The following is a 12,347-nucleotide window of genomic DNA, read 5'->3' as shown; positions in this document are numbered from 1 at the left end:
CAAAAAAAAATACAAAAAAAATCAACACTAAAATCGCAAAAGCGAATTGAACTATAGTCTCGTATAAATGAATGCATATTTTCATATTCATTGCCGACTGGGAGCGTGGCGTCTCCTGTAATCCGGCTGCTCGGAGGTCGGGCTTGGAGGATGGTTTGAGGTCGGGAGTCCTGGTACCGTGTGGCTCATGTTGACTGGACGTCCACACTAAGCCCGGTATTGATATGGAACATCCGGAGGAGTCCGGATGTTGCAGGTTAACTAAGGAGGGGCGAACCGGGCCAGGGGGGAAACCCAGCAGCCAAAAGTCCCCGTATCGGGCAGTAGTGGGATAGCGGCCGGGAGTGAGTGCACGGTATCAGCCCGACCAATACAATCAGACCCATTCCTTTTGTTCCAAAAACTAACATAAAATCGATCAACATAAACTTTTACTGTGTAAACACAATGCTTAATACTCAAATAAAATGTAAAACAAATATCTTATTAATTTTAAACTATTATAAATGCGAATGTTTGGATGGATGGATGTTTGTTAAAAGGTATCTCCAGAACGACTTCATGGATCTCGCTGAAATATGGCATGGATGTAGAACATAGTGTGAAAGAACACATAGGCTTTTATCAATTAAATTTTTATAATTATGCGCGGACATAAAAAATCACCGAAATCAATACACATTACACATCATCCCTTTTTACACACTAAACACTAAGCTATACATTCGTATAGACACAAACGGAACAGCATTATAAAAATATAAATGTATCTAGACATAACAAGCCACAAAAAGAGAATATATATTTTGTTCATAAGATTAATTTTGTATTCAGACAGAAGCAAGTCGGAGCACTCTTCAACATTCGAGTGGGCCAACGCAATGAGCAGCTCACTCAGACATTGTAACAAACCACTCGAAAATATTCCAACAGAAAGAAATTTCCATCCGTTTCTTGAATTAAGATTTGTAATTATAATATGATATGATATTAATTATGTGTTTGTAGATTACTAAGTTCATGTATTTATACGAAAATATGATAGGATCAGTAACCTGTAAATTTTATTATAATAATATCTGTCATATGTTCTTTGTAAGCTACTTTGAATAAAAGTCTATTTTTATATGCATTTCATTATGAAATTATTCAGCTTATCAGCTCTGAAAATTAAAACAGATATGTTAAGTTTAAAAAGACAATTTTATGTAAAAACGACTATTTGCTATTTTTTTTCGCCAGGGTAACATACATGAAGTGCGTCATTAATATTATATGTACCTTCATAATATGAATAAGCTTTAAATCCCTTCAGTAGAATTTAGAAAAAAGCAGTGAAAACGTAGATAACTTATCCTAAATGGAGATCAAAATATTATTTATCAGTATTGGTATGGAGATAAAGAAAATCGCGAAATGTAATTAAAATAATGTATTTACCTCAAGATCTCGCCTTATCGCCGGTTCTTTCAAAATCACTTAATGCATAGATGTACCACATTAACACTTAAAAAGAACTCATGGTCAATATTATCAATCACGTTAAAAGAATTAAAAAAACTTACAACTCGTATACTCTCTTACAACTATAGCTTAATGTATAACTACAGAACTAACTGTTCAAAAACTTTACTTTTAATTTTTAATTATGCATAAAAACAACATGTAGGTAGATGAAATATGTTAGCCGAATTAACTTTCAAAAATGTTCGGATATTACAATAAATTTTGTAGTAGTTTTAGTTAAATATTTAAAAAATTAATTAATTTAGTAATGATAGAAAAAAATGCACAAAAACTCAATTGCGCGCCAAACGCCAAATTATAAATAAAAATGGCGAATTTTTTACTTGTGTATTTATAATCTGTGGAAAGAATTCGTCTTTATGAAATTATAACATTTTTATTTCTCATTTTGTTTTTAAATGTCGAAAATATAACTTATTTCTAATAAAATTCATATGTATAATAATAATGAAATTAAATTGTTCATTAAAAAAAGTACTGTAACGGCATTTAAAATATTTTTATCTTCAGTATTAAAATGTAACTTTTATTGTAACAATTTACTTAATTTAAACTTCAAGAAATACAGTTATACTCTACAATTAAGTAGTTCTTATTCTTACTAAAAGTATAATTTTTTTTTTCGTACTCCTATACGAGTAGGTTTCAAAATGTAGAGCAAAAGTGCATTGACCTAATGTTCAAAAGAGGTCAATAAACTATTTGTTAAAGAAAGCTATAACTGGCAACCAATAAAAGTCATTAAAATTATTTTAAAATACCCAGAAATTCTTTTAGAACAGTCGTCATAGCTACGAAATATTTGAAGGAATTTAGAAAAATTGAAGATTGACACGGACCTAGCGTTTTTTTTGTCTTGAAAAAATTGAATATTACAAAAATAAATGATGCTTGGTGATGAAGAAATAAAAGAAAGTAGCCTCATGAGACCCGGCGATGAGATTATAAGGTTTGATATTCAATTATTTCCCGAAACAAAAGGCCGACTCGACCATATTGAATTATAATTATTTTGTTATTCATTTTATTTGAACAACTTTATTTTGTTACAGTATCCACGAAGTTTGTTTAACTGATAAATTTTATAAAAAGGAATTAGGATTTGGCAATGAAGCGCTTTTTACCAGTTCGTCTAAAAACGAAGTAAGTTCAAGATTTTTAACGTTTATAGAATTTTGGAATGTTGTGTTATATTCAAGTGACTTTGTAAAAGTTATCAATGCCTACGATTTTTTTTCTATCAAATCTGTTTATCTATTGATTATTTATTGTATTCATCTATTGATTGTTCATTTAAAGCGTTTCTTTTCATTACCGTGTGTTTCGACTGTGGTGACCAAAGAATATAATACTCTCTATAGAGAGAAGAATGACATGTTACATACCTACTATAGTATTATAACTTTGGTCTATACGCTTATACTACTAGCGCCATAATGGTCGCCCATATGAAAAAATAAAACGCGGGAATTTTGAATATACGTTTAGTATTTTAATTTATTTATAGTTTAAAATTTATATTGGAAATTATGATTATTTTGATAATTTGGCAAATGTAAGATTTTTTTAAAGAAAGAATAATTTTAAAATGAAATAATCATTATTTCCAATATATTGTGTTAGTAAAAGTTATTAACTTAAATTAGTTAAAGGAATAATGAAATGAAACAGAGTAATTTAACATCATTTATTTAATTAAATTTAGTTCCCGATTTTTTTTAATTAAGAATCGCTTTAAAGATATAAAAATTATTGATTTTATTATGAAATCACAATTTTCATTATAATGTCTGTCACAATTAAGTTAATCATGCCATGCAGCTCATTATTGTGAGGCAAATTTGATGGTGAAGTAACCTGGAAAACATATTTATTATAACTCCATTTACAAAAGTATTTAATTAACCCAGTAAAGGTATATTTCAATTTGTATACATTATGTTAGTTTATTTAAAAACATTATTTTATGCCACACTAGTAATTCAGTAAACTTAAAGTTTAGGAATACAGGGATTCCTAGATTTTAGTTAAGACATACAAATCTTTAAAAAAATTATATTGAAGTTATAAGCATTTGTCAGTCGCTCAAATTTAAAAAATGAACAAAATTAAATTATTACAATTATTATATTAAATATTAAAACATTATGGCAATCTGAATTTTAAGATGTTTAGTCAGTTATTGAAAACTGTTCTTGCAAGTAATTAAATATAGTAAAATAATAACAACAATAATACTATTAAAAGAAGTGAAATACATACAAAGGCATTTTGGTCCATTTCCACTTGTTGTTTCTTCTGTATATGCTCATGTGAAGGTCCTGGTGTAGGTGAAACCTGAAATTTTGTTAATGTGTTAAAATATATAGTATAGTAAACTTTTATAAGATGGCTTGATTTATATGACATAATGTATTTTTTTTATGACTCTGACCTCTTCTCCTAATCACAGTACATTGAATAAGTGGAAGATCTGGCTATTTTTTTTATTATCAATTATTTATTCTATGAAACAAATAAAACCTAATTACATATTATATCTTATGTCACTCCCACAACTGAAGAAATGTGCCGAAAAGTTAGACATAAACTTGAGAAACACAACCCTTCTTTGGCAGTCAGCTAGAAATATTTTTAAACATACTCAATCCTTCAAAACATTTAAGGTGAGCATTTAAATACAATAATTAAAAATACATAAATATTATTCACAATCATAACATACCTGACTAGAAGAACCTGGTATGTTTCTCAGTTTTTCCAATATGGGCTCAGAACCAATAGGTATGGAAAACTTGTTTAAACGTGTTTTAGATATGTTAATAAAAGATTCTTCTGTAAAATGTTTACTGCATAGCATTTTGTGGCTGGTATGTAATTTTTTTTAAAAATCAACATCAGTACAGTTTTCTTCAGGGAAACAGAATTCGGCCCAAATGCGGGATCTGTAATAATAACAGATTATCAGAGACCGAATAAAAGAAATCTTGTTATATCAGATTATTACTTCGAAGCAAAATGTGGATAGATTTTTTAAAAATATTTACCTTAAAACTGTTTCAGGGTTTCCATTCCCAATCTTAAGAAATCGGTGAAAAGTTAAAGTATGATCTTTTGCTAAGGTCACTCCACACTTGACACATTTTCTGTACTGATCAGACATGTTAAAACTTAAAATAATAATGAGGTCAATATTTCACTTATCAGAGTCAATATCTCAAAACTTAAACACTCGCGTTATTAGTTCAAAAATACAATGCAATATCAAAGATTTCGGAACCATACGAGAACACGTTTTGAAACAAATTTGAAAACTTATTTTTTTAACGGTTATGATTTAAAATTGCCATTACTACATTTTTTTGCGATGTAGATATAAGATAACAAGTGATCGTATATCTTGATTTATAAATACAAATGTAAGAAATAAGACAATTAATAATAGGATTTTTTTTAAATCATGTTTTCTTATTTTTAATTATAAATACTTTATTATAATAATAAAAGGATGAAATATTTTTTTTATATGGCAAGTATAGCTTGGACTATCGCGAGCGAAAACGGCATAGATATATGCTCTATCTCGTTCATATTATGGAACCCAGTTAACACAACAATAAAATTGTCTCTGTGTGAAGTTTCTTGTTTTTCGTTCGAAGTTGGCGGACCCTGGTGGTGACACTTATGTATTAACCCAATATGTTTGTCATATCGTTATGCCTTACATTATCTTTGAAAAAAAAACAAAGACAATATGTCAATACAAGTATCACCTCAGTGAGACCTACATTTAATAACAAAGTGAATAAAATTATGCACCCTAAAGAAAATATGAGTAATTGTTTCCAACGAATCAAAGTAAAGGCGGTCATATTGGCCTCGGCGGGTCATAGCCATAATTTTTATTTTTCAATTATTTTATTTGAATTTTTTTTATCGATGTTTATTACTGCTTTTACCACTAAGACAGAATTAAAACTAAGCGTTTGATTACGCTTCTAACACACAGATAAGCGAAGCAAATCTGGTTTGAAAACGCTGAGTTTACTCTATATTCGCGTCACTGCGCGAACTACGATTCTGTAGTGTTGAGTGACGCTATTATGTATTAATTTTATTGACTTATCAGTGTATCGTATAATTTACTATTATAGTTTGCTTATTACTACTTTGTATACAGTTGGAGGTTCCCCGTTTCCTCCGCGATGGCTTTTATCCCGAGAGTTCAGAGCAGCAGGCCAGGTTCGCGTGGACCGAGGAGGATGGGAACATCGCGGCTCTCGTCTCCGAGCCGGGATTCGGGACAACAGGGCAGACCACATTCGGCAAAGACTTGGATGTCCACTTGAAGCCTGATATGGTAACTACGTTCGGGAAATGCCGCATGGATAGAGCAGCCGTGTGGCATACATTTTACAAATTTGACTACCACAAATTATTATTTTTTACACATGCATACGTTTACGCAGATTATGTTTACCTGATAAATATCGAATACAGCTGCTATAATTACAGTTATAATGTTTAAGCAACAGGTTACAGAAAAAAAAGATCTACGAAGTAACGTCGTCTGAGTTTATTTCTACTCTACTTAATTGATTGTTTTTCTTATTCTCAGAAGAAAAATAATACAAACTCTGTGTTCGAGACGTCATTGAGTAAGAAAGTACATGCGGAATCTTCCATAGTCTCGTCTACGTCTACGTCGAATACAGGTAATTATTTCATCAACGTGATTGTCTTCTTCCGCTACCATGATACCTACAGTACGCCTCCGCTTTTTACATTCAACCTTTGTTACTAAAAATTCTCTAAGATCGAACTTCTATGATTCAAAGAAGTTGATAACTATGATTATCATCAGCCACTATATGTCACAGGATGGTTTAATGGTAGTTTAACTACTAAATAGGAGTTTTATGGATGTTTTGTCGGATTTTATTTTGTAGACTAGTGATATATTATGCAATTTTTATGTTGTGTGTAGGCAAATACAATCAGACCGCGTGTAAGATTGACAAGGCGGACCCAAGATCGCGATATCATTACGTGAAGTATGTGAAGAGACACGGACGGACTGTCAAGTTGTGGGAATGTGGGATATGTAAGTTGTAAAAAAAAATGTTAAGGAATATTAACAAAACTTGTTATTCCTTACCTTATTGTAACAAAAATCATTTATAGTAAACAAAATGTATGTTAGTTTTGTTTTATGTAATTACTTGCAGTTTCCCGCGACTTCGTCCGCGCGGAATTAAAAATGAATGCAGTAATAAATATAGCCTATTTCACCCGTGAATTGTGTAGTTTCCCAACAGTGAAAGAATTTTTCCTGAGGAAATTCTTTTTGAGGAGCCTATTCAATGCAAAAAATAAGCTTTCCTCTAAATAACAATTTGCTGTACAAAATACAGAATACAATAAGATGTTGTGTGGCAATCTGTGGTTAATTTGTTTTATCATTTGTATGTGTAGATACCAAATCTTAGAGTTAACTTCATGATATGGCTAATTCTAGAACGGGACCACTAAATATCTATAATATTATACTTAATTTGAATTCCACGCTTTATTTGCCACATTCAAAACTATTGCCTTATCGTAGATTTTAACTCGTTACTTCGATTTTTATATCCGACATTTGAAGTACAGCACTCACGATCTCATTTAGTCGTCGTTCTCTTGGTATCCAGGCAGCCGCGACTTCCAGCACCAGTACACGTTGATGCGTCATTTGCCAACACATACAGACGAGCGCAATTTTCATTGTGTAGCGTGCGGCAAGAGCTTCAGGCAACTCTCCACTCTCAGCCAGCACCGCGCCATACATTCTGCTGAGAGACCGTACGCTTGCGAGGTGACTGATACAAAAATAACTATACACACTTCTATATTAGAACTTCTTAACTTCTTAATCATTAATAGAATAGGAGTGCTGTAGAGTAGTTTACGAATACAAATTCATTGCAGTAGTAGAATGGACTTAAGACAAAAACCGAAAACTTAAGAGTTTATTTATGTCACACCATTCACGCCTCTACCTACAATTCTATACTCTACAAAAGGGTTATGAATGGACAACATTTTGATATAATTTATTACTGCAAGCTAAGTATCAAGAATTTTACAAAGTGTGCCATTAATTAGTCCTGGCAATGTGTGTAACTATCTTTCATTGTCGGCTTTATTGAACCAGGTTTGCAACAAAACGTTCAACCGCGTGTCGACCCTCATCTCCCACCGCAAAACCCATTCCGACGAGAAGCCCTACAAGTGTCACATCTGTCCCAAAGGATTCCATCAGAAAGGTTCCCTTCCTAAATCCTTACTTCCTTTACCTTGGATACACTCTTTTTACCTTATAAATTATTTTGTATAATATCTTCCAAAATCACAACCACATTTGATGTGGCGTTTAAAGCGTTATCCTAAAATTCTTAAAACGTTTGCGCGCTAAACTCAAGTCATCGAAATATCCCTTTTATTTCGAACAGTAAGCCTTAAAGTCCAATTTTTTATTATTATTTTGTATAAAAATTATTGTGATATGTTTTAGGAAACCTCCGCAACCATCTTTTCACGCACACCAACGAGAGACCGTACAGATGTAATATTTGCTTCAAAGGATTCAACCAGCAATCAAATCTCGTATGTCATAAGAATAAGGTAATCATTTCTTTCTATTAAATTTATGTTAAGAAATATATATTAGCTTATGTGTTTAAATATACATTTTTGTTGGTTGTGTTAAGTCTTGCATATGATGTTTTAACGACTATGTTTCTAGTATTTTTATTATACTCAGGCGCATCCAGATGATACAAGTAGTACAACATCCAATCCCGACTTGCGAACTGTCTCACGTCCTCCGAGAACTGCCTCCGCAGCTGAAACACAACCAGACTCTACTAGGTCAGATTACCTAAACTACGCTTGTTCAAAATCTTAGTAACTTTTAATAATTCTAATTTTGTCATGCAAAAATAGTTCTTGTTATATATAAAAGCTTAAAATTCTTATGTTAGTTAGATTTCTATTTTTTTATTTTACAGCTTACTCAACTGATGAAATCCACTTAATTGAAGAAATAAAGATAAGACCCAAAAAAATTGTATTCAATAACATTACAAAATGTTTCAGACAATCAAACGATCATTGCGAGGTTACCTCAACAGTTGGTCCCTTCTTACCGGCAGTGGAAACTCCATCTTCTTCAACATGGAATCCTAAAGACAACTTTTGGTCCGTGCCCAAGTATTTCCCGGAGCCAATAGACGCGTGGTGCTACACCAACCCTATGAGTTGGAACGGAGGAGGTGTTATTGTGGATCAGATAAAGACTTACCATATGGGAGTCGCATTAGCTACAAGACAAACGCCTTTTGCACTCCTCAAACCAGATAAAGGTGCTCCCGTGCTGGTCAAAGTTGTTGATACCAAGCTACCTGGCGGAAAACAGGTTCGTAAATACACCAATTTCAATAAAATTAAACCTTTTTACGTTTATAACAAACATCTACAACTAATCATTGTCCAAAGTTCCATTATCAATTCTGATGAGCATTATTCTTTATTCACGCATACAATGACCCTTTTACCCCTACTTTAGTCCTTGTAACTTGGATTATAAAATCCAAGTTTGTTGACAACACAAATAGAATGGTCGTCCCGGCCCCATGTTTTGTATAGCAAATAATTGTGTTTAGATGTTAGTACCAGCGACTGCTGCTGACTTGAGAGACGGCGGCAAGATTATTGTGAAGAATGAAGACAATTGCAGTACTCAGGTGATGATAGAAGCATTAAAGCTAATTGTAAAGACGCCAGTAGATAAAGACTGTCAGCACATCTAAAAACAATAGATCTACCTTTAGGAAACGAAAAACAAAAAATAATCATGGAACCCCTAATAAAATGTTATCAGTCATTAAAACTTTAGCATTGGAGAGATTACGCTTTGGGATTTACTACTGTCTAGTGTCCATGGTCTCAGTGCGTTCATATGACTCTTTCGTTGCTTCTTCTGACTTGGACTTTGTGACTAGGAGGTGGAGGTGCAGGTGGGAGGGGAGGGTGCGGGAGGTGCGGGAGGTGCAGGAGGTGCGGGAGGTGCGGGGGGTGCGGGAGGTGCGGGGGGTGCGGGGGGCGCGGGGGGCGCGGTGCAGATCCGTGTGCCGGTGGTGGCGACGGTGGTGCCGCGCCTGCAGCCCGGGGGTCGCCTGCAGCTATGTGTCGAGGAGCCGCACCACGCCTATCACACCGCGCTCTCCACACACGGTTAATATTATATATTTGTACAGAATTTGAATCAATGGATCTTTATTCCTGGTAATGGTACTTGCAATAGACGTAGAGTTAGATTTTACGTTACTCTTGTCAGATTTTAAGAAGCAGTCAATTTGGTAAAATAAAATATTCACTAATATTATAAACTTTAAAGCAGAACAAAGATTTTAGAGAAATGGTCAAATTGAAAACTCTCAACAGACTAAAGACTTTTATTCCTAGCTGGTGAAATCAACGTTGGTCCGTGCAGTAATCACAGAACAACTCGACCTGAGAGTCCTAAAGTCCAGCGCGCTCACGACACTTCTGACAGATTTGACGATCCGATGATTCGATCAGGTATCACTTCATTAAAATTCATTTCTAGATGAATACATGGGAATTAATGTTCACGAACCTAAATTTTAGTAACTCTCCTTGTTTAGTTGTTTTTTTTTTTGTACCCCAATTAGCAGCTTTCTAACTTGCAGTGCCTTTATTTATGCATTAATTTTGGTAGCCCAGGTTAAGATGTTTCCTCAAGTAATATCAATATGTTATGTGTGACGTCAGGTCGCTGCATCTCGTCGTGCGCTCTGCCGCCGCCCGCACCATCTCCACCACTGGACCTTATCTCCATGGATCTCTTCGAGCCCATCGAATGCTTGCCAATGGGTTGGTTAATGATTAATAACTGTTTTTAAAAATTTAAATGTGTGTAAATTTAAACTAATTACTTAATTGACCTACTACTAGAAAACTAAAATCCATCTCTCGTGTTCAGGACCACAGATCACTGCCGTGGATAACGTGCACCAGCCGCCTGGTTCCGATGACTCCGACATATTCATAGGCAGCTTTGAGGTTAGTCCTTTTTTATTTATTATGTTTTTGACCCTTATAACATTTAAATTTTTAAAATTTACTAGCTTTATACGTACATACGTAACGGAGTGTATCTTTCAGGAAAGCATCCCGCTCTCTGATTCAGAATGAAGCAAACATACCAAGCATTGTTTATACATGGAACGCGCATGCCTTAGAAGTATTCATTTTTTTATTTTTGACTTAGAGTTAAGTAAAACTTTATTTGTTAATATACAAGAAATTTCATACTTTGTTTAATTGAATCGTTAAAAAAAATATTTTCAAATATTGATGAATACTAGCTATCAACCATATTAGGATTAAAATACGCAAGGGTTTATAGAAATATAACTATTATATTCTTTATATCATGAACCCTACTTTATGATACGTAGACATGGAAAAGGCAATTTCCTGTCGTTATTGTTAATAGCTCGATATTATGACGTATCTATGACGCGCCCACTGTGAGCCGCACTCGCGGCATACTGTCGCCACGTGGGCGAACATGTCTGAGGACATCGGAGCTCACCCCTCTTACAACTGTTGATGCAACTCAACGATAGATGGTGTTAGTTGTACGCCAGTAGAAAAGGTTAAGATTTTATCTTTTCGGAGATTAATTAAAACTTTTTTTAAATGATTTTGTTTATTTCTTAACAAGTTGTGTAGATGTAGATTCATAAAGTATAAATGGAATTCTTTTTCATAACTATTTCATTGATAGTACATTCGGTGCCGATAATATACTGTATTTTATGATATTTACTATGATAACGGCTGTCTAGCAAATTTTATGAATTTGAAGTCATTTAAATAATGTTCTAAGCAGTTACAATCGCTGCAAGTTTTAAAATCTCACTTCTTATTCTAATCTTTCATCATTATCGGTTCAATTAAATCTATAAATATTCTTTTATTTCATTGAACGAATGTACTGTAAGGATTAGTGTATAATTTTATATGTAAGACCATTGGACAGGAAAGATCGTTGCGGTTGTCTTCATTGTAATTTAAACTTTGCACATTTCCAACTTATTGTCAAATTGCCTTTTGTGACCAGTCAATTTTCAACTAATGACTAGTCAGCAACCGACCGCAACAAATCGTCAGAGAACTTTATATAGCGTTTAGCGTTGACTAGGAACGATGGTGCAATAAAACGCGAATTACTCTGGACCAATTTTTTACCAAAGCCGAACGCGTGCCGGACACGCGACCGAAAATATTAAAACTGGTGTCGGAGCTGACACGAGGCTTTTCCCACCAATAAATAGAGAAATCTTCTGATAGCCCTATTCTGTTTAACCACACAACATTAACAAACAAAACTCAACACTATATAAACCCAGTTGAGTTCAATTTCACTTACACTGAATCCAAAAGTCGGACGCAAAGTATTTATTATAAATTGAATCTAATTTCTTAGCTTCTTAGGTTGGTATTGTATCGTGTAGAGTAGTATTTAAATTAGGGTTGCCCTCAAATGTCCAATACCGCCCCCGACGGTTATCGAATAATGCGTCGGCACGTGTGTACTGGCGCTTTTTTATCGAATTTTTATTTCGGCGTGCGAACTTAGAAGTGGCGTCCGCTGCAGACTCGGCAATACAATGCTGCATTGTGTACGACTTAGGAGATTTACGATAAAAATGTTCTCTCTTTGACAACTTATCGAATTCAATTAA

At 33.7% G+C, this 12,347-nt stretch overlaps 1 protein-coding gene across 1 annotated transcript; it reads left to right on the top strand.

Moving 5' to 3' along the window:
• Positions 1-2,414: 2,414 nt before the first annotated feature.
• Positions 2,415-10,828, top strand: LOC106711076 (zinc finger protein 628). Its single transcript, XM_045683434.1, has 16 exons — positions 2,415-2,476; positions 2,580-2,670; positions 5,708-5,887; positions 6,146-6,242; positions 6,515-6,631; positions 7,221-7,384; positions 7,724-7,835; positions 8,084-8,193; positions 8,333-8,439; positions 8,668-8,986; positions 9,234-9,306; positions 9,655-9,804; positions 10,036-10,152; positions 10,366-10,467; positions 10,577-10,656; positions 10,759-10,828. The coding sequence occupies exons 1-16, from the start codon at positions 2,415-2,417 to the stop codon at positions 10,786-10,788; spliced, it is 1,911 nt and encodes a 636-aa protein (XP_045539390.1). The 3' UTR covers positions 10,789-10,828.
• Positions 10,829-12,347: the final 1,519 nt, after the last annotated feature.

The sequence above is a fragment of the Papilio machaon genome, chromosome 22 (genome assembly GCF_912999745.1).
Source record: "Papilio machaon chromosome 22, ilPapMach1.1, whole genome shotgun sequence".
Classification (NCBI taxonomy): domain Eukaryota; kingdom Metazoa; phylum Arthropoda; class Insecta; order Lepidoptera; family Papilionidae; genus Papilio; species Papilio machaon.
This window is presented reverse-complemented; position numbering and strand designations above follow the sequence as displayed.